The 23131-nt window shown below is 34.1% G+C and overlaps 1 protein-coding gene across 3 annotated transcripts in view; it reads right to left on the bottom strand.

The window, feature by feature from the left end:
* DENND1B (DENN domain containing 1B) overlaps positions 1–23131 on the bottom strand; it is a 161320-nt gene that overhangs the window by 18243 nt on the left and 119946 nt on the right. For all 3 annotated transcript variants that reach the window (XM_083847297.1, XM_083847296.1, XM_083847298.1), the window contains 6 exons: positions 21159–21260; positions 15049–15139; positions 12097–12137; positions 11166–11234; positions 8618–8674; positions 7709–7819 (listed from right to left, as the gene is read on the bottom strand). In XM_083847297.1, coding sequence (XP_083703423.1) covers positions 7709–7819; positions 8618–8674; positions 11166–11234; positions 12097–12137; positions 15049–15139; positions 21159–21260 — 471 coding nt within the window. The remainder of the gene's footprint in view (positions 1–7708; positions 7820–8617; positions 8675–11165; positions 11235–12096; positions 12138–15048; positions 15140–21158; positions 21261–23131) is intronic.

The following is a 23131-nucleotide window of genomic DNA, read 5'->3' as shown; positions in this document are numbered from 1 at the left end:
AGCATTAGACCTTTAAAACATGACACCTGAGATTTCCAGTGTAAGAAGATGAAGATAAGAGGAGCACAAAAAGAAAGGAAAAACTAATCGATGTCCATATGCACAAAGGCATGTGGAAGACAGGAAAGGGAGCATGTTTCTGAGGTGACATGCAAGTCCAGAGACCGGGATGTAGCTTGGGAGCACAGAGCGACTTCAGTGATTCAGAAGAGTTGTAAACCCAGCTTACATGGCTGGAATATGCTATCTACTTGATACCATTCTTAAGCAGGTAAAAAACAAGATTACTGGTTAAATCAATATTTCCATTAAAATGTGCATCGTATCCTTGCACCAGCAGAAGTATCACATGGCAAGATTCCTGCTGGAATTGCTGATGACAGATCACATGCGACTTTTCTGAAAGGAAGAACTAACAAAACACAAACGTGTTAAATGAACAATACAAGTGACTGAAGGTAAAATGTAGGAAGCAGACGTGATCATAAACACAAACATCATGTATCTTCGAACTTCAAAATTTAATCGGAAGACCAAATATCACAAAATTTATAGAAGGTAAAACCTGAGCAGTGCTGAACTCTGTCCATCAAAACTACAGACGAGCCTATGGAAGGAAGCTCTGTACGAAGCATGACGACAGACTAATCACATTTGCAAGGAAAAACTGATTGTGCCTTAGGAACAGAAAGATTGCCTCTAAATAAATTTCTGTCCAAGGCTCGCAGCCAGAGGAATCGGGCAGTGAAGAGGAGTCCCTCCACCTGTTTGACGCCACTAGGGGTATTCTGTTCGACAAAGAGGGCCTTTCTCTGCAAGGCACCTGGGAACACGGATGGGACTCAGATATGCATACTCTTCACTAATTTCAGATGCTTTATTGACAAATGAGATAATAAGCATCGGGTAAGGGCAGCATTGGGATTCAATCCAGATGCTAGGTGGGCTGAAATGCCCTTTGGTCATGCCTCTGTCTTTCTACTTACTGTGGAAAAAGCATCGCTACTAACTTTGGCATTTCAGTGTCTAAAATTAGATGGGTTTAATCTGAGCTTTCATATTCAGGGACACTGAGATCCCTGCAGGAAAGGCTCTTTCTGTTCCTTCCACTTCTTCCTCTTTTTGCCCCCAGGGCAAACTTTATTTTTTAATTGAACTTCTTTATTCTTTTTTTTTTTCTTCCTACTCAGTTACAGGATTAGAGAGAGGGAAAGAAAAGGTTAGGGAACAGACAGTACCAGAGCTGAAGCTTTAGACATAAGGTTGTGCTCTCCAAACTTTGAGGCCAGAAAACAAAAGCAAAATGGAATGGACACAGGTGGACTGACCCTTTGGTTCCCTGCTTTGCTAGGTGGAGCCGGAATGCTACCCATGATTGCTCTTCAGGAATATAGAAGGAACACAGCAAACTAAGCAGAAGATAGCACTGTTACATGAGGATGTCTATAAATTCTCCTGTTCGTGAAGCAGCCTTTTTCTGTCAGACCCTCTCGCTTGTAGAAGAAAGGCCCTCAGAAAGGCTGCCCTTCTGTTAGTTAAAGAACTAAAATCTAATAACCAGATCTAATAACCAGAAAAAGCATCTGCAAACTTTTTGATGGTCTAAATATCTCTCTTGGATAGATCATAGGTAGATGTGCCGGTGATTTTGCCCTGAAAAAAGCAAGTGTTGCATTAAATACCACAAAGGGCAACAAAAAAATCCAGACCCATTTCCTGACCATTACCCTATCTTTCCTCACTTCTTTAAAAGGAAAAAACAAACAAAAACAAACAAACAAACAAACAAGGAATCAGTAATTAGTGGAAAGAGATCTCAGGTGATGCTTATTGCAAAACTTGAAGAAGGACAGGCAAGGTTTACTTCACTTTGCAGGTGTAAAATGAATGGCAGGATCCTGCCAGAGACTTGCAATACTTCTTCACTTAAACCCATGGAGAGATTGGGGCAGAGAATAGGAAAAAACTCATACTAACAAAAACACCAAAATACACTTTACAAAGCTCTATTGCTTCTTTTTCATTTAAATGTGCTCACTGACTAACTGAAAATCAGTCACTGTCACTGCTCAGAGGCAGTATCTACTATCATCTTGCGAGGGGGAAGCTTTGAGCAACATGGTAATTATAGCTCTACTTGGCAGGGTGCATTCCTGAAAATAAAATTATGCATGATACATGAAAGCACCTAAATAGTTAGGTTACATTAAATCCTGCTAATCTTCTAGTTTAAAAAAAAAAAAAAAGGCAACAATAATGTGAGGATGTAGTGCTTGATTTCTAAATGGTCTGCTGTCATAAAAAGCAAGGTTTATACATGGCAGAGGATACATGTATGCATGTACCACCGAGGAAAGGTGTTAGAGCCACGAGAGGGCACTCTCGTAATCTACAATTTGAATTTTTGCTGCCTAGGTTTTTCATTTTTAATTAAAAGGAAATCTGACTGTTTTGCAGAATGAAGAGATCTCACTTGACACACCAAGACAAAAGATTTTTCTCCAACTTAAAGGAAGCTAAATGATATTTACAGTATTTTCAAATTATATAATATTAGCTGAAGAAACAGAATGTACTGATCAACTGAAGCTTACTTCAAATCTATATTTCATATAAAATGTATATTACATGAAAAATAGCTGTTCCTATTTATGAAATGTCAATTTCTAGAATTGTAGTCAATGAGAGCCAAAGTTACCTCCAGCTATGTAACCAGTATTTTCTATGGACTTCATGTATAAATATGATCTCAAGCACATTGTCTGAATCCAAATATAGATACAGGTCCTTAACCAGAGCTATTATATTTCTGAAATTATTGTGGGTTTCTGTGTGGTTTTTTCCTTTTTTTTTTTTCTTACTTTCTTAAAGGCGTTCAGTCTCCTGATATAAAATATGTATATTCAGTACTGCATTATCACAAGCATTTTCTCTCCTCTTTTATGTTTGCGGGAAAAAAATATCTTCAGAATAGCTCCCTCTCGCTATCTTTTTTCAGGTTAGGAAGTAATCAGTTACTCGAAGCCCTCTGTAGCTAATGATTATGTCACTTATTTTGCTGGTCATTGTAGGGGTATTGATAAATGTGGCACTCCTGAAGGTAAGGTTATTCTGAGAACATCTTCCTCCCTGACACTTGCTCTCTTTGTTGAAGAGAAGCCAAGTACACCTACTGCAAGCAGAATTACATACTTTCTAGTTAATGACATACTACAATAAAACTGTAAGAGCTGTATTTGTGTGGGTTTGTTTGTTTGTTTAAGAAAGGTAATTCTGTTCAGGAATACTAAGGAAAAAGTTCAGACAAACTTGTCTTTTATTACTTTATGCAAAAGTGTTTTTAAAACCTTTTTAGACACTATATTTAAATCCTGCAGAGTCATGGAAAGTAGCTCACTTGGCTTCTTCAATATACAAGCATTAAAAGTAGCAGTGACACACAGAGATTCCTGGTAAATCCACACTTCAAATCCAAATGCCCAGGTTTCCACTACGTCTGCAGACTAGTGCATGCCTAAAGGTACAGGTATTACATACCTTTCCTTAGAGACAAGGGAGCATTGCTAACTTACTCATTATAAAATGAACTTGTACTTGTTACTTGGCATTCTGCAAATCTGCAAGGATATTTTATTAGCCACTAAATACATTAGTACTATTTACATCCCTAAATGCTCCATTTTTAATAAGCTACCCTATCACCCGATGTAACAGTAAAATTACAAAGATCTTATTCATGAAATCAAACAGATCTTCCCAGCATTCTAACCAGGTTCATAATAGACACATTCTCTTTTCAATTATTTATTTTGAGCAATTTTGTAGAGCTCCTGCTGCATTTAGGTCCTTGTCTACCTAGAAATCATTACCTGGGTGTATGTAACAAAACAGAATTAAAATGGATTATGCAAAAACTGAATGCTCAGTAGTCTAATACATGCACTACCATACCTCTCTCATCAATAGTTAAAGGAACTCAGCAATATTGTTGGCAAGATATTGCTAAAAGAGTTGAACCAACCTCATGCTTGCATTGATTTTTATTTCAAAAATGTATAGCTGGTAATTTCTTATATACCATATCCTCTCTATCTAATTAAAGTAGAAGATAAAATATATCAGACTTGTTATTAGATCTAGACATGAAACAGTTAACAGCAGTGCACATGCCAAGGTTTTAATAAGGCTTAACAATAAAAAGCTTCAATCCTCCACTTTCACTAGATTTTGTTGTTGTGGTTTTCCCTTGCTTAGGGCAATCCATCTGTTAATGTTGACTTGCAATATAGTTAAGCTCACACACATATAAAAAGCCTAGAACAGCTAACCTAAGCAAGAGTAAGCTCAAATGAATATTACAGAGATAGAACAATTCATCTTAGGTAAAGATTAATTGTGTGTATGTGAGTGTGCGTGCACACAGGCACATGAGTGTGCTCATGTTATTTTTACTTTTTTTTTAGGAAAGATTTTCAAAATGCAAATTATAGGAGGGCAAGCTGACCACTACAGTTTGCAATAACACATTGAATTATTTATCCTCCAATTAGATTTTGACAGCTATTTTACATGCTACGATTTGTTTTGCTTTACTGTTGGTTTTTTTTGTTTTGTTTTGTTTTTTAAAGTCTATTGCCAATCTGGCAAAAGAAAATATAATAAAACCGCTATGACAGAAGTGATAAAGCTTAGTAAATATTCATTGTTAAAAACCGCTCTGCACTGTGACCAGTGCTGGTATTCTCCCTGGGCCAAACTGGCCTTGTTTTCAATAAAACCAGAGAAGTATCCTTTCCCTTGAGCCCTGTTAGGCTGAGGCTGCAGTTGGAACTGTCATCTTCACACAAAAGCAAAGGGGCTGGGTTTTACAAACGCAAAGCCTAATTGGGAGATCTTCATGGCTGTACCCTTGACATTTATTAAAGCCTCATCAACAAAACAGGAAATAACCGTACTAATTAGCAGACCCACATACAAACTACTATTTATTGGGGTAAAAGCAGATTCACTTTCTATTGTAAAGCAAACATCCCCAGTCCCCAAAATCCCCTTATAAACCAACCTTTAAAATGGTGTTTTAGAGTGAAGGAAACTTTTGTATCATACACAATGTTTCAAATGAAATACATTTTACAGTATCTCAGATAACTATTAGTTAGTATTTAATTGTTTCCAAGCACTGGAGAATGAATAGCTCAACATATGCATCTAACATGACACAAAATGTAGTAACAAATTCTCTATATTTACAAGTTTTAAAATAATATGGAAGAGAGAAAGAGCAGAGGTGCCTCTAGATTGGAACAATAAGATTATTAAAAAGCACTCTCTTTCGTTTGTTGTTTGTTTAGGTTTTGAGCGGATATTCAAATACATTGATGTTGCAATTTAATCAATACTCAGTCCCTATTTTATATACCTATCAAAGTGCATGAATTGCCAGGTTAGCACTACTACTGCTACTGACGCTCAAGGGTACCATTTTAGAAATCTGGGGGGAAAGGTTCATCTGCAGCAACAGACAGTCACAGAAAAAATATTAAATCTTAGAATAGTAGCAAACAATGAGGTTCACTTGTTTTATGCTATAGATTCAGAACTAAATCAAACAGTCTCTCTTACGCACTTGTGAATACCTACGCATATTTTTTATCTGGGCATAAAGTTTAAAATCAGCACCTAACTATAAAAGAAATTGCATTTATTTTACCTTATTCAAACACTTAAACGGGAAAAAAAAAACACATAAGAGAAGCAACAGCAGACTTATTTGGGAGAAATCTTTGCTTTGTTTGCTTTTGGGGAGGAGGAAAACAGTGTAAACGAGAGGGGAAGGAAATGGTGTAAGACCAGAGTTCCTGGGAGAGACCACCCTGCTCCTTCCCCCAGCCTGGGCTCAGGTGGCATCTAGGAAGAGAGCTTAGAAGACCTGGGACATGCTGGATGCAGCATGGCTAGATTGTGGGCCATTAGTTACGCTGCTTTGCCTGTAAACAGACGCTATATATGTACATACCTGTATGTGTGTGTATACATACATGCATGTGTAATACGTATAAACCCATACAGAACTATGGAATTATATGCACTCTTTCTGTCTTGTTTTCAAAATGACTGATACAAACAGCAAGAATAATATTGAGGGATTTAGCACTATACAAACAAACAAGCATACAGAAGTTTAATTGTTGTGCCAGAACAAGCTTTCAAGAGAAATGCGAAATTGCATGGAGGTAAATCATATTCTTTTGTATCCCTAGACTCCTGTACTTAGCAGCAGGCAGGACTACTACCATACTAGTAAATTACTGCAGATTTCCTTAATAAAAGCAGCCTATAGAAATTCACTGACTGTAAGAGTACATTTGTGTTACACGTTTACACAGATACATACAATTGTAGATTGACCTACACTAATCTGCATATTTTGGTGTGGTGTGCTATATATTAAAATAAGTTATCCATTAGAAGTAATATTTTAAGAACCCATTCCTGTTATTAACATTACAGTTCTAGAGTCATGCATAAAGCAAAGGATATCTTCTGTTCTGATACTCAGTGAAGAAAGTGTGCTGTACAGAAGTTCCTGAAAGAACGGAGGCACCACAGTTGCCTATACATAAAAATACACTGCGGGCACATAGTTTAACACTTTATCACTGGCTTTAAAGGGATCATGAAAACATGTACAAACTAAACACTGCCTAAATAATTAAAGCAGAAAATCCTTTTGTTATTTATAATACTACAAAAAATAGTGACTTAACCCTAATGTAAAATTTCAACATTATTTCACGATAATCTGTATCAACTCTACACTACATTTCAAAAACTTTAGGGATAAAACTGAACTAATTCAAAACTAAATTGATTACATGCACAATTCAGTGTTATTGCACTATCTAAAGTTAAAAAAAATGCTACTACATCAGCTGGACTGCGTTTCTATATTTTGTATCTGATGAAAATATATGCAGTAAAATCCATATATAAAAATTCATTACATGCATTAAAAATATGTAATAACAATATAACATAAAATCTATACCCACACATTAAAATACGCACATACGCAGACATTTGTTGAGTAAAAAAAGTATTACAAAACCTATTTTATAGATATCTTCGAGATAAAACTGTCAAAATAAATGCAGAGATATTAAAACACTTTCCGAAGTTGAAACATTACACCTGTTACTGCAATTCAAGACTAGAAAGGATTAGAGAACAAAAGGGTAACAGATTGACACCGTATTAACTAGATGACTTAGTAAACTAATAAGTTGTAACTATCTGAAAAAGGCTAACAGCCATGCAACTGCCAAATCAATTTATTATAAATGCAATATTGATGGGTACAACTATAAGAAACTTATAAAAAAAAGCTTAACACAGATCTGTGAATAGAGCAGAAGGTATTTTTTTGTGAGAAGCCTTTATCAAAAACAGCATTTAAGCCTAAATTAAATCTCAGATCTATACTGATAAATCTCTTCCCCCCCCCCCAACAGGGATGAAGTATGAATAGCATTTTTTTCTACTTTTGAGCAGTATACTATGACAGAAGTATTGCTATAAACATAGCCTTTCAATCACACTATTTAAACACAGACAGTAAAATAATCTTAAACAGATTCGCTGATGCGTTACTATAGCTGGAAAAAAAAATTACTCATAATCATAAGGACAGAAGTTTCTGGGACATTACCTGTGCAAGTCTTCGTTTTTCTGAGTTTCCTCTTTTCTCATTATGTGATGTGTAGACTGAAGCACTCTGTACTGCACCAGTGCTGCAAGTTCCATACTCTTCCTCACTCTCCTATGCAACAAAACAGCTTTAAATTTCTTTATTTATAATCGTTATCTGCAAATGTACCCTTTATATTATGCATGCAGAAAGCATTCAAAATTATCTTGCCACAATCCATTACTGTCATGAAAATACCATCTGTAGTAAGAAAATCAAATTTAGCCTTTCAAGAAGCCAAATTATCAACATTGTCATTTAAAAGATGAATTGTTCAAATGTCTAGGAAGTATTTTTGAAAGCTTTCTTAAAATAGCATAAAAATATTTTAAAAATGCTTCTTTCTTCCTAAAGAAAAATCTTGAGTGGAAACACAATGTTCAGGAGATGCAGCTACAAAATGCGTAAAATACCTTTTCTGATATTTCTGCAATGTTCCTTTTGCAAAATGAAACTGTCTTCATTTTTGAACACTGCAATTGTTCACATACCTTACAAAACCAAACCAGACAACTACACCTTCTGAAATACATTGCACTGTAAGATTTCCATCTCAAATTCTCAGCTTGAAGCAAAGGCTTCAATTGTGATATCAAAGCAATCAACTTTATGAAAACATACATGCTGTTAATGTATCTTTGAAGACCTCTGTTGTTTTATGATAAAATATGCAAACAATAAAGAGATTATTCAGTGGATGCATAGAATGACAGATAGTTGCCAGAGGGCTCGTTATGAAAAATGTATTGTTGAACAAAGGGCTAAGCACATTTCAAAAGTCATTAAAAACACAAATCTCATGTGATTTGTAAAGTATAAGCTTCAAACATACATGAAGCAAGGTAAGAAAGTAAAAAATGTACTACGTACCTTGTGTTTCAACTTACTCCTTACTTCTTTTATTCCTTGCCTTGCGTGATTTTTTGCCTAGAAAATTAAAAAATACTTAAGTAGCTCTGTAAGATATTGGCTGTAGTCATGGAGCATGCTTTATGATACCATACTTATTTATTTTTCTTTTTTTTTTTCACACCAGGTGCTATAAAAAGGACAAGAATCTATCACAAATTTCATATGTGCTTTGTCAGTATGTTTTATATATTCATGCTTTATCAGTATACCTAAGATGTTTTTTCAGTACATGCATGCCAATGTTGTAAAAACATATATGCTCAAAAAATCTCTGATATTACTGAAGATGAGCTAAAAATGGTCTTTAACATCAGTTCTTTATTGCAAGTGGTCCTTTAAATTTGAAAGGCTATTTTAGCAGCAAGGCGTGTTGGAAAAATGTTAAGATTTTCAAGATGACTGCTACAGTGTTCCAGTCTGGCAACTTGCAGGGCAACATCAATCTTAAGAGAAATGAAGTGATTTCATATGCAGATGGAGATTTTGCCCAGTGTTGCTGAACAGAATAGTGCTGCTATTTAGGGGAGAATTCTGTATGTATTAAAATAGTCAGCTAAGGATCACTGTTGCATAGAAAACAGAGCCAAGAACGTTCTTCAATAGAGAAATGAATTATCAATACAGGATATCATGTACTTATGTGAAAAAAGAAAGAATGAAGGAGGAAGAGAGGGAGATGAAGAGGAAAAAACAAGAAAGGATATATTGTGGTGAAGGGAACAAAAACAAACAAACAAAAAAAACCCTACGCCTAATAGAAGGGGTATTTTTCCTATATGAATATGGTTCATATAGCAAAGAGCTAGAAAAGTTTTCAAGGTTGCCTTGAAAATAGGACCTTTTAAAATATGGTTGGGGGCATAAATCCGTGGAAACCACCTATTTTTGTACGTTTTTCTGTACCTGGAAATTCAGAAAAAGAAAATCATTTTCTTGATTCAAGAGGTCAGAGAGCCTTTTTGATCCTTAAATCATACATCTATAAGCTCAATAACAGCACAATGGGGTGCCATGTAGCAGATGCTAAACTGAGAGCCACTTTTAACTTTGCAGTTCACACTCACTGCATTTGGATGCACTTAGGAGTACTTTGTTCTAACACTGAGGGATGGTATCAATCACATTATTTACTCAAGGCTACCAAATAGTTATGTAGCAACTATGAAATGCATATTTCATTTCTCTAGTAGTAGTCTAGAGAAGGGCAACAGTATGAGACATTAAATGAGAATACCGTAAACAGACAGATCCTTAAAAAATTTACCAGTGTTCCTTAGTATAAACAGCAGTTCACTTAGAAGAATCTTGATTATCAAAGACTATTACCAATACTGAGTGCTGGGAGATCATGTAACCACTGCCTAAGCTAATATAAACCAAAGAATAATAATTTCCAAATAACCGGTTAATGAATAATTTCTTGAATTATAAATGAGTACATGAATATGAAGTATATTTAATTTATTTACCTGTTTTTCTCTTCATGACTGCTGTGTTTTTCAATTGATGTAAAATTAAAAATTCTCTTTGAAAACTTTACTTGAAGTATACTAGCTTAGACTGATGTTCTGATTTATTCAGGACTACTTATTATGCATCCAACTATTGAAACAGTTGGAAAAGCAAAAAGGAAGCTGAAAGTCTTTTCTCATATATTTAAAAATCTAACCTTAAAATACTTCCCATTTCATTTTAATCTCTTGCCTTTTTTTTTTCTTTCTGTACCAGATAGTACCTTTTAATTTAACATGCTTTATTGGTTAGGCAGTGTTTTAAAACAAGATATTTAAAGTTCAAAGGTATAAGCATTAAATCTAGACAAACATGAGTATTCTGATATAATTTTTTAAACAGAAAATGACAAAAAAGACTGCTGCATGCATTTTTGATGCTCTACCACCTCTTTACAGTAGAGCAGCACTTAGTGCCAAAGAGAAATTCCATCCATGTAAGCCAGGGCTCCATTTTTCCTGCATGATCTTCTGAATAGAGAATATTCTCTGCATCATGTTAATACTATATATAACTACATACTGTAACACTATATTTATAATTAAATGTAAATTTACAAAATGTTTTAGATTCATGTTAACTTTGCAACGCATGAGTTGCTACCGGACCTTAGTGTAAATGAGAATTTCTATTTTCAGAGTCCATATTTTGATCATGTCGTCATCATGTTAGGATTAATTTACAGCCGTGTATCAACCACTTAAATGATATTCAAATAAGCTTCCAGTATGTATTATGATTGAAACAGTAACAGTGCATTGACACTTTGAAAATATCTGTTGTTATATACAAGCTATCTGGAAGACACTGTTACCAATTCTATACCCTAGTGCTCTATGAGAAAACAAATGAAGCTAAAAGCATTCTGCAGGCGGAAGTGTTTTTCTGCAAAACTTTTGTAAAATAGTTAGGTTTTTCAGTATTCAGGAAGAATCAGAGGTGGTAGGTAGTTATGACATTTTTACGTAATACTTATTTGATATAGATATCTTACAAATTTATATGCTGTTTTCACAGCCGGAGTGGCTTTGGTCATTGCTGTGTTGATCAGCGCACCACCTTTCTGCAATGTATAAAACATTGTATATTAGTAAGATTTATAACATAAGTCAAAAGTTAAGACAACAGCAAGGAAATCAACAGTGTGCCATAAAGAAATAACAATCTTAAATTGGTAAGAATAACCACAGCTGTGTTTCCTCCACAACCTACTTTCTGCAGATACACAAGGGTTACAGTATGTCATTATCATAGCTGACACATTTATCAATGCATTCTAACAGAATGATGTATCTTCATTCTTCATTCACTGTTACCGTTTCAAAATCAATTCAGAAGTTCTGGCTATTTTTCATGTGCTCCTATCTTATATTATGTAACTCCGAAATACTTTGACCTGAAAGAAATAACTAATCACACAAGAATTCTGTTAATCTAAAATAATATATTTTACTAATCCTGCAGAATAACAAGGTTACTCCAAGGGTCTTCGCTAGTCAAACTATACAAATCCGTATTAACTATATTGCTGTTTACTAGAAGTGATAAACTTCATATCAAATTGTGCTGTTACAACTAATTCACAGTTACGGAACCCAATATGATAGGGAATGCATTGAAACTCTTAACTTCTGTATGTTTACAGAAGTACCTTGTGTGTTTTGGCATTTGTTTTGAGGATGGGACTTTTTTTCACCAAGAAAAAAAACAACACATAATTCTTGCATATACCAAAGATATGTTGTTTACTATAGAATATTCTTATACTTTTGTTTTCAAATGAACAAACACTTACCATTACATACATACATATAATGAACAGGGCAAAGACTTAAAGAAAAGGCAGTCCAGGATATAGGTTGGTTTTTTTTGTTTGTTTTCTTTTTCCTCAAAAATCAATTACTTAACCAACAAAACATATATACCTTCACTGTATGCATCCACTGCTGATAAGATCTTGAATTTCCTGAAATTAAAATGGAACATAAAACAAAATCAAACACACTTTCAGTATTTTAACAGTTTCAACTCTCTTTACAATCTGCATAAAAAGTTCTGTTAGAGGATTATTCATTAATTTGATTCTTCACAGATAGACATGATATTTAAAGATAAGAACATATGTACACTAAGAAAAAAATGGTTCTCTTACTTAATATTTTCTGTTTTATTCGTAAAAGTTTATCTCTTCACCACACGCATTTTTTTTTTTTTTTAATTCCAATTGAGGTACAAAGCAAAATTAAAAGTACAGTAACATAATGCTAAAAATTCTAAAAAAAAATAAGATACACCAGCATGAAGGAAAGAACATATAAATGAACTTCATTCAAGCATAATGATCCCCCTGGGTAAACTTTCAAGTAAGACCATGATATGGACTGCAGATGGTACCATCCCAAGGAAAAAGAACTGGAGAAAAGCCCGGGGATTATGGCATCACCGTGTCCTCGTGTAGGAGAAATTATTGTAAAACGTTTACTGTACCTACTTTCCTTTTTTTTATTCAATATTCACATATCATCTGGCCCATGCTCTCACTCTTTCCATATCTGAGCTGTATCTTTCATGGCCCACGACTTAAACAATTACTTGAGATAATACAAGAGACCACAGAAAATCACCAAGTTTTAACTGTCTAGTACTTGGGTAGAGACTTAAGAGAAGCCAATAAAAACAAAACAACAAGAACAAAAGATCAGTATATATTCATTTACAGAAAGGCAATGCTAACATTGCATACCCTGAGCTAAAGTTGAAACTCCTGACAAGAAAATGCAGACTCCTTGAAATGAACAATTATGAGAACAGAGGTTCAAAGGCTTTCACTTTTTCACTGTTTTCTTGTACTACTAGCAATGACACTAGTGCCATTTAGGGAAATAAATCTTGACCAGCTAATTGAAAAAAAAAAAGATTTATAAAAAATAATGGAATCAATATTTTATTTTCCAATTTCCAGTTTGATTTTCTCAACTGGTTTAGTTATGATTGCATATGTGGGAAAACGTGAATTTAAAAAGAGATTACTTAAACATTTTCCATTTGATTTTGTACCTTTTAAATTATACTCTCTATACCATAGAATACATTCACTTGTTCATTTCACAGCTTACAGCTCACTTTCTGTGATGTTTCTGAATGCTAGGTTCCACCTACTTTTATTTTTTATTTTTTATTTTTTTATTTTTTATTTTTTTTAAACTTTGGACCATCCGATCAAGTGGATGGGATTTCACTCTGCAGAGATCACAGTTCTACTTCTTTAGTGTCACAAAACACCACCTTCCATTGCATGCATATTGTTAGCCCTGCACTTCATAACGATAATGAGAAGGCAGTTATGTAAATATTGAATATGTGCTCTAAGCAATTTGTCCACAACCTGGCAATATACAGCTTGTCTGACTTGAAAAGTAAGCACACAGTGCAATCTAAGCAAGAATGGCTCCTGAAGCCAAGCACCCCCTTGCAAGCATGGCCAGGTGAGATGTGGTTCACAAGCTGCCAGTGCATGGCCCAAAAGCAAACTTTATCTCAGTTCTAATGCAGTTTTATTGCAGCCTCTTGACCCCCTAACTGCAGTGGGCAAACGGACTCCAAATACTGACATCGCCTATCTGAGTAATGGATGCTCAATGCCTAAAATCTGTTTACAGAGCAGCATAAGTTACACCATAATGGCAGAAAAGAAGCAAATCTCTGTTTAACATAACCGCACTTTAATCAAGAAAAAAAAAACAAATTACGTGCCATTATGTGCCAGATCATAGCACAAGACACAGAGGGCAGGAGAAGGCACTGAAAATCTTTAACAGAAGGACTGATGTACTCTGATTATAACAAAGGTATTCTGCAGAAGGTAAAGATGACACTGCACCACTCCACGATTCCTCTGTGTGGGCCAAGTTCTCTCCTCTGTGAATATGCCCACATAAGGGCAGCCTTGGGAAGGATGTCCATCCAAACCTGCCATGTGCAACTTGGTGGATTTGTTCAAATCACAGAACCTCCATTTGTTAAGGAGGCTTTTACTCTACTTTCAAGATTGACCATAAAATAGTACTTGTGCTGTGTCACGCATGTTGCGATCTAACACTTCGATAGCAAATATGGTACCTTAAAAAGCAATATAGCAGATAGAGCATATAAATGTTTAACAGGAAACTATTTAATAATCCTGTAATCAGAAATGGATTCAGTACACACTCTTCTATATGGGTTAACTTTTAAGCTAACCAGCATAAGAAGTGTTAAAACAACTGTCACTGAATACAACTGAGGGAAACAGCACAAGGAACAATATTTTTCTTTTTAATGTAGAGGGTGTAATTTTCAACGTTCCTCCTAAGATGATAGACAAATGTTCAATTTATTTATTTATGAGTAATGCACTTGCTAGAGTTAGTATTCATCTAAACAGTCAGGAAATCACTATTTTCTGCACTGCAGAAATAATTAGATGTAAAAAAAAAAGTTACGAGTGTTTTTGAAAATGTTAACTATCTAGAAAAAAATCAGCAGCACAAATTTCAAGATTATTTTTAAATAGTTTGCATAGAATTTATCAAGCAATATAAACATGCAGATAACATACAATTAACATAGTGACATTTCATCACTTCTTGAAATCGAAGTATTATTTTACTGGATTAAAACAACATATCTTCATTTAATATACTGACATAACTATATTCATACTAATACATGTCCTAGCAGTGATTTGTTGAAGGCTAAAACCTTTCCAAGAATGAATGGAAACACTGAAACAGTAAAAAGATGACTTCTAAAATGTACAGGATACCATAAGGATATCACCATGTTGAACAGTTCTCAGAGAAAAAGAATCAATGAGTACAAGCAAATTAGAACTGTACCTCCACAAAAGCCTCCTGCTGTAATTTCTTCTTCAAAAACATCGGAGAATCCCCTTCCTGCATTTAATTTTGATAGTCGACCATCAATAAACTGCAAAAAAAAGTCAGACTTTGTTGGCCCTTCTATTTCTTTAGAGTGTTATAAGTTTAAGTGTATATGTTACAATGGAATTTGTATGTTCAAGATAATGTATGGCTTCAGGATAATACATTGCTTTTAGATGGATTTTGCGGCTACAAGCATCAGAAATATCTGAATATCAGACAAAAATATCACTGGCACTTCCTTTCAGAGTTTCTGCACTTTTTATGCATATTGAGTAAATTATATGTATTGTGCAAAATTTAATAATAAATTTGTAAAATTTTATAGCCAATGAACTTTCAAATCAGTTTGTTCAGAAGTACTTTTGATGGCTTTCAAGTTTTTCTTGATTTTCTCATTGCTCAAAAATATTTTATTTCCTTGCAAATGCTAGCTCTGCATAATCATAATCAATAAAAGACAGCTGAGAAATCCTTGATGTTCTGCTCCAAAGTCCTAAGGTTACTCCTTATCATAAACAAAAAGCTAGTAACAGACCTCCTTTTCTGTGTACACATCAATGGGTCCAAAGTAAAACTTGTTGAAGTACACAGAACAGTTCCAGAACAGCTAGAAACATTTCACCCCGTGCAGTTCAAAGACACAATAGGCTACGATGTCTAATCAATTCCCATTAAAAGTTCAATATATATGTTTTACGTTAGAAGTGACCCTATAAGGACAGTTAACTGAGGGGAAATTGGAGCAAAACAGTCTATACTGAACACCAGAGGATTGCTATGGCTTGGTTTCAGAAATGGTGGTAGCAGCGACTTGATTTTGATTGCCAGCACGTAAGCTAACTTGAAGGACCTTTCACTCCTGTGTATGGGAATATGACACGCGAAATGTCAAAACAAAGTAAGGCATGATGCCAAGGCAGACACCTAAGATTCTCTCCACCCAACTGAGCACAGTTCAGGGTTTCCTCCATTGTATTTTTTAAGTTCTAACACATCTGTTTGCCTTTTTTTAACCAGTAACAGTAATTTAGTTGCATCTACAGGTGCATATTGCAATAGTCATGCTTATGCACAGATTGCAGCTGCATGAGTGTGTGGATTTACATCCACATAATGTGAGTATATAAAGACTGAAATTATTCAGATATGCCAGAAAGAGTCAAAATAAGATAACTAATGATTAAACCTCTCAGAAGAAATGCAAACATTCTTTTCAAGAATTAACAGGGTTCAAAGAATTACAAGCATATTTTTAAAGGTTTAAAAACCTTTCAAGAAGCAATCTCTCCTTTTTTATTTTGAAAAGGCTAACTCAAGTCTGAGAGATAAGTGAGAAAGCACTTTTCCAATTATACACAGTTCATCTTGTAGCAAGAAATATGAGTTATTCACTGGTACTAAACAGTACATAGGAACTGACCAAAATTAATTATTTGGTTATGTCATATATTACTACAGATTATCCAAACAATGTCAGTGACAATCTGATGCTTGTCAATGAGCAGACTAGTGACATGAAACAAATTACATTCTAAGAATACAAAAATTCCAACAGGAATAATAAGGCAAGCACAAAGATAACCAGTCCTTTCTCTTTCTTGTCTAAATTCCATTTTTTTTCTCTTCATTTTCTTCCAAGTTGGCTTTTTTCCAAATATGCTGGGTTCATGGTCATACACTATGGGATCACTGGATTATTTCACAGTAAGAAGAGAGATAAGAGCATCTTTAGCTACTGCTGAGGGAAGGAGAGAAAAGAAGGAGAGAAAGCCTTGGAACAGAGAGGTGTTACTTCTTTGGGGAATGTTATGAATTCATTCCATACTATAAACTAACATAAAATTTATGGATACTCAACATTTGGTAAAATTCTATCAACAGCAGGCTGAGACACTGACTGAATTTTAGTTTTTAGAGGATTAATCCAATGGAGTATTTAATGTAAATACTGACAAACAGATCTGCTACCAAAAATATACTTGAATTATTTAAAGAAAGCGATAGTGGTACTAGCTGTATTAGTAATTATTACTTTTCAGTAAATTACAGTTATGAGTTGCATTTTAATCACTACATGAAACGAACAACAGCACTTGGAGTCATACATACACTGTATGGTTTTCCTATTTTTCAAAGCCATACACCCTTGGAAAATCAGGGCCTTTTAGTTCAAGTAATTCATTCTCTTATTTTTAGATCCAGAGACCCCCCGCTTAACTACCACTTTATTGAAAAAATAGTAACTCCAATGCTACTCTTGGTTTCTAGCTGACTAAAGATAGAACTACCATACCTAAATAATTTTGAATTCTGAAAATAAAATATAGACTATATCCAATTAAGAACATCTTGTTGCATAGCTGCTAAAAACTGGGGGCGATGGAGGAGAGATGATGTTTTGTGAGCTAAACCCAATCCTTCATTTAGGCAGCAGTAAAAGTTACAAGTAAATTCACCAGTTATTAAGGACAAGAATTTGGTAGAAGCAATGAAAACTTCTTACTTTCCACACAATAGCAGCTCAACACATTCGGAAAAAGAGAGCTCTCTCATGAAGCTTGCAAATGAAAATTGAAATTACTAGTGTTATTAATTTGCAAAGGCTTGCGATTCTTCACGTCCTAATCATGTAATCATTTATTTTTCTAGACAACATTCCCTGGCATCTTAGAAACAAGTGCCAAAAACTGTTGCGGATTATTTTATTAATACAATTATATTAATGAAATAGTTTAACATCAGTTTTCATTGTAGTTTTAAGAATTAACTAATATTATCCCCAGACATTCAAAAGAAGTATTTGACACGTGGGATGCTAGTATTAATTGCTTATATTTGAAGTTTGATATAAAGATCATCTACCATCAATGTTACCCTAATTAAAGGGAAGCCTTCCTAAAGCTCAGAATCAGATAATAAATGTACAGCATATATAATAGTGTAAGTATCAAAGATGGGGGGTGGAGGGAAAAGATGTAACATAAGTATACAGAATGTTAAATCAGGAACTAAGAATATTTATTCTACAAAAAATAGTTATTTACTTCACATGAAAAAATAGACTGTGATTAAATATCCCTTATGTAAGAATAAATATAACCACTTTTTTATTATTTTTTTTTTTAATGAAATCTTTCTAGGGCAGAAGACAGCTTAAAAAACTATCAGGAAAATGTGATAAAAAAGAAATTCAGATGTCCCTATAGTTTTGATTCATATCAGGGTATTTATTATAAATGACTTCTATGGATTCCTGGCATATGTATGTTTTGTACAAACACTTTGGTGTGTTCAGTTTCAGAGCAATGAAACAGTCCTTTACAGCTTCCAACAATGCAAACGCATCGACATCATTTAAAAGACATCTCTGTAAATTATGAGTCAGAGAATGGTTTGAGAAAAAGATCTCATTTAAGCTTCATAAAAGAGGCTAGGCATGCCCCCCTGCCAAAATACTCTGCTTCAATTCAGTAAAAACTATGATGCTGGAAAAGGAAACAAATATAAAAGGGCTAATAAGAATGAGATATACAACTGGACATTCTAACACTTAGAAATAAAACTCAAGTTAAAAAAAAAATCTCTGTCATATGATTATAAAGATACCAACAAAAAACAAAAAGTGTTAATAAATCTATTAAGGTAAAGGAAGCACAGTAGAAGCAACGCTATCATTACTTAAAAAACAAAGATTGTAAGTGCTGGTTTGTCAGTTTGCTCTTAACAGTTTGATTAGGCTTTCAAACAGATTTGGAAGTGGAAAAATGGTAAATGGGAAAATGGAATGTTATAGCACATCAGTTATCAAAACACAGGTGCTCGCAGATTCTTTGACAATTAATTTTCTAGATAAAGGAAATGTACATTATCTGTATGAAAGAAAAGCTTTGTGCCTCTACCTTAAAATATTAGTTAAGATCAATTAAAAGCTAAATACTTGAACAGTACCTGAACTTTGAGCCAGATGAAGACTTTCTCAAAAAGAAGATAACAGCTTATAATAAAAGGGAAAGCATCAGACTGGAAGCATCACCAGTAATGGTATTTAAGGACAAGTGTTGGACTGATCCTATTTACAGGTTAGTTAATGATTTTCATAGAAAAGACTGGTATGTGCTAATGCATGGACATCCTTGATAGAAAGCGCATCAAAATAATAATAGAAGGTAAAAATGGATGATGTTGAAGGTGAAAACACCCTGAATGGGAAGAACACACAAAGTAATTCCACAGTTTATTCCCACAGTGATTTGCTAGTATTTTGGTGAAGAGATACTCCCAACATACAAAATGAAAAAGAGTGGTTAAATAAGAGGAACCAACAAGTTGGGGGGGGGGGGGGGGGGGGAGGCAATTGGGGAGGAGAGATGAAAAACCTACAAAGTAAAAAAGAGTAGAGAGCAAAAAATTTTATAAAATGGCATAAAACTGTATTTAAAATGCCAATTTTCTGCTTCTAAGAACTATTTCTTACTCAAACAATTACTCATTTTCAAGAACAGAATAAAATACAGTTTATTCTGTTGAATAAAACCTTGAAAACAGCTCATTTGTCACTGGGAAGAGCTGGAAAAGGTGCAGCTGGGCTGAGCATTAGCTGAAGAAGTAGGAGTAACATTTCATAACAAACGAGAGAAATGAAAAAATGTTTACTACCAAACCACCACATCATCAAAATTGTTAGTATTTCCTAATCCTCTGTAATATATTATTTCCTTTAGTGGGAATAAAATTAAAAACAAGCTATAAACAAACTATAAACTGATTCTTTTTAAATGAACACACTAAAATGTAATGGGTAAGTTCAGAGCCATACTGACAAGCCCATTTATTTCACTGGTGTTAAACCTTTCTGTTACAGCTGAAGATAGTGCTATAGCAGCTTGACGATGATTTGTAAACTTCCCTTGTAAGCAGCTTTCTGTTAAGAAAGTTTCACACTAGCTTACAGGCCTAAGATATGCAAAGTGTAAACACAGTTTACTCTACTACTTCTTCCCATTTCAGTCATATGTACTAAGTATTAGAAAAAGTTTCAGATTTTTCACGGTAAAAGTAAAGGAGCCCACTTCTATGATCTGTATTTCCTTAACTTTTATACAAGTAGAAAAAGCATTTTCACACGACTTCTACAAATTATCATCCTTACATAAATCTTTACTTTAGACATTAGCCTCTGATTAACACCAAATGTTTTTTGAAAATTAGAAGATTCTATATACTATGAATTTCCCTTATCTATTATGGCAGTATATCTTCTTCAAAGAAGTCCACCAGATTAGTTAAACACAAACTCCCATGCCTCAATCATTCCAGATACTTGCAAGTAAATAACTACATTGAGTCTTTCAGATTTCCCTCGATTTTTCACAAACCTAATAATAGGTTTCTTGATACCTTTTTGATGCAATGAGGTCATGTAATGAAAAGGAGGAAAAAGATTTACAGAATAAAATGAAAGAAAAAATGATTTCAAAGACTGTGATAAAACTATCACTGAGCTGTGCAAGACATTCAACAACTTGTTCTCTGTTAGTTCAAAATCTGTATTAACAGATTAGCTAGAATATTCTTCAGGCTGCCCCTGTGGCTCAGGTTTGTAACATTCTCTGTGTGCATACTTCAAAAGTCCTAGCAATGAAAACTACTATTACAGTATGAATCCAGTTTTTAAATAAAATGCCGCTGAAGTCCAATTTAAGCAAGCACTGTGTTGTTTAGGTTTTTTGATCATGATCCAAGAGAGATGAAAATGAATTTCCCCCATCAAGCTGGGAGATCCATGATTTTTCTTGTTTAGATGAGTTGCTGACTGGTACTGCAGAGATGTTGCACTGGCTCTGCATCCTGGCATTATTTTTTCTTTTCTTTTTTTTTTTCCCCCAACTCTTTTTCATTATAACTGAAGTTTTAAAAATAGAATAACAGACAGATGACTGGCTGTACACAAATACTTGTATTTTATCTCAGAGTTTCATAAGCTGACAGAAAGGAAAACATATTTAAATATGGATATGTTTCAAAAGAAACTAATTAGAAATAGGTCATTCACCCTCTCATACCTGTTTAAATAGTTGAAGATTAACAGCAGTTTCCAGGAACTGTTTAGTAGTACTGGAACGATGCTTCACAAAACTATTCTCACAGAAAGTTATAGGTTCTCCCTAAAACAATTTAAATTGAAAAAGTTAGTTACTAACTACAGTATATGAAAGTGTTAATTTATTTAACATTCCCCATCATAAATTTCTCAATAGCCAATACATACAAAAAATTCCCTTTCGAGCAATCTTGAAAAACGTGCATCAAATATAAACACAGACAATAACAACAAAATTTTCATACATTTTAAATAGTTCTCAAAATACATGATACAGTTGAACCTCTGGTTTATGAAGCTTTAACATCAGCCTACAAAAAACACTTTGCAAGGAAAAAGTAAGTGGTTTACAGATGGTTCATGTTACCTCTATAGAACTCTTCATTAAACGTTTCAAGGAAGCGGTTCGAAGTTTAAGGGATACCAGGTCCTCTACTTCAAATAATTCAACATGCATTACTCTGATTCAGTGGCACACAAAATAATCAATACTAAACAAAAAATCTAATTCAATCAAAAATAGGAATCTGTCAAATTATTTTTAAATTCTACCACAACCCGAGAAGATTGACAAATATGCTAACGATTTAACAAGAAATTATTGAAATAAACATACATTTTGACATTTTTTTTTCCACAACACCAAAAACTACAAACTTTTTGGAACATTGTTATGGAAAAAGTCTGAACAGATCAGATTAACATTTATTACAATAATATATTTGCCCAACATGGCAAAAGCACACAGCTTATAGTTTATCAAAAACCCACATCAAAACATTTGGATGATGAAAATATGAAACAAGATGAACAATGAACAAAAAAATGAACAAGATGAAACAATTGAAAATTACGTCTTTGTTGAAAATCTTACTTGAAAACAAGACTCATTTAAAAAAAATAAAGATTTATAAATCATCAAATTGGATTCTATGTTATCCATTAGTTTCTTTTATAATTTGCTGTATTCAGTGTGCACAGACCACTGGAAATTACTGATGGGCATTCTCTCAAATTGTTATTCTTGTCATTACTTTGTGATAAATATTTTAAGCTGTTAGATTTAACTGAATAAATAATACGTACATTCAAAAGTTTGTGCAGTTCATGACATACATTAACTGATTCCATTATAAAGCCAAAAGGCCTCCCATCCAAGTATACAAAACAGAGTCATCAGGTTAGAAACAATTACCAAAGGTCTTTGAGACAGAAAAACTGGAATCCAACTAAATTCCACATCTAAATCTACCTCTAGGATATTTCACTACCCAAAAACTAAACACCCACAACAGAGTAAGACACCTCAGCCACTCAAAAGAAAGATCAAAGATACCTCCTATATTGATCTTCATGATAATAAAACAGGGATCTTGTCAGACTCCAACTGTTGTCCACTTTGAAGACAAATTTATTAGTGCCCATTGACCACCATTGCTTTCCACTCTATACCCTGGTTAACTTTAACCGCACATGCGACATCATGCATGTTCCTGTCTTTCTGGCTTACTGTGCCCTTCTATGCTTCTAGAATATCACTACGTATTTTCTGCATGTGACCTATGTGAGTTTGGTGGGATAGCTCTAAATCACTTTCCACTGCTTTTTACACCTTGCATTGTGTTTTTAATTGGTTCAAGTAAGATCCAACGAAATGTCAAAGCAAAACCACTGTCATGTCGTTTTAAAATCCTATTCTGATATTATCAAAAGCTTTACTCTTTCTAATTTTTCATAGGCATCTCCATGTATCAAAAATTTGATTTCAGCTATCTTACCACAATACTAAATTCAAAGTACCTAAAAAGCAAATAGAAGTCTAATCCTACTCAGCAAAGCACTTCGGTTCCTGCTTAACTTGTTTTTAAGTTTTATGGTCTGACTTCTTTATGGAATCCCTGGTTTTAGAAAAGAATTCTCCAAGGAAGAGTTAAA

Source organism: Anser anser (genome assembly GCF_964211835.1).
Source record: "Anser anser genome assembly, chromosome: 8".
NCBI lineage: Eukaryota > Metazoa > Chordata > Aves > Anseriformes > Anatidae > Anser > Anser anser.
Note: the sequence above shows the minus strand (reverse complement) of the source record. Positions and strands in the feature narration are given on the sequence as shown.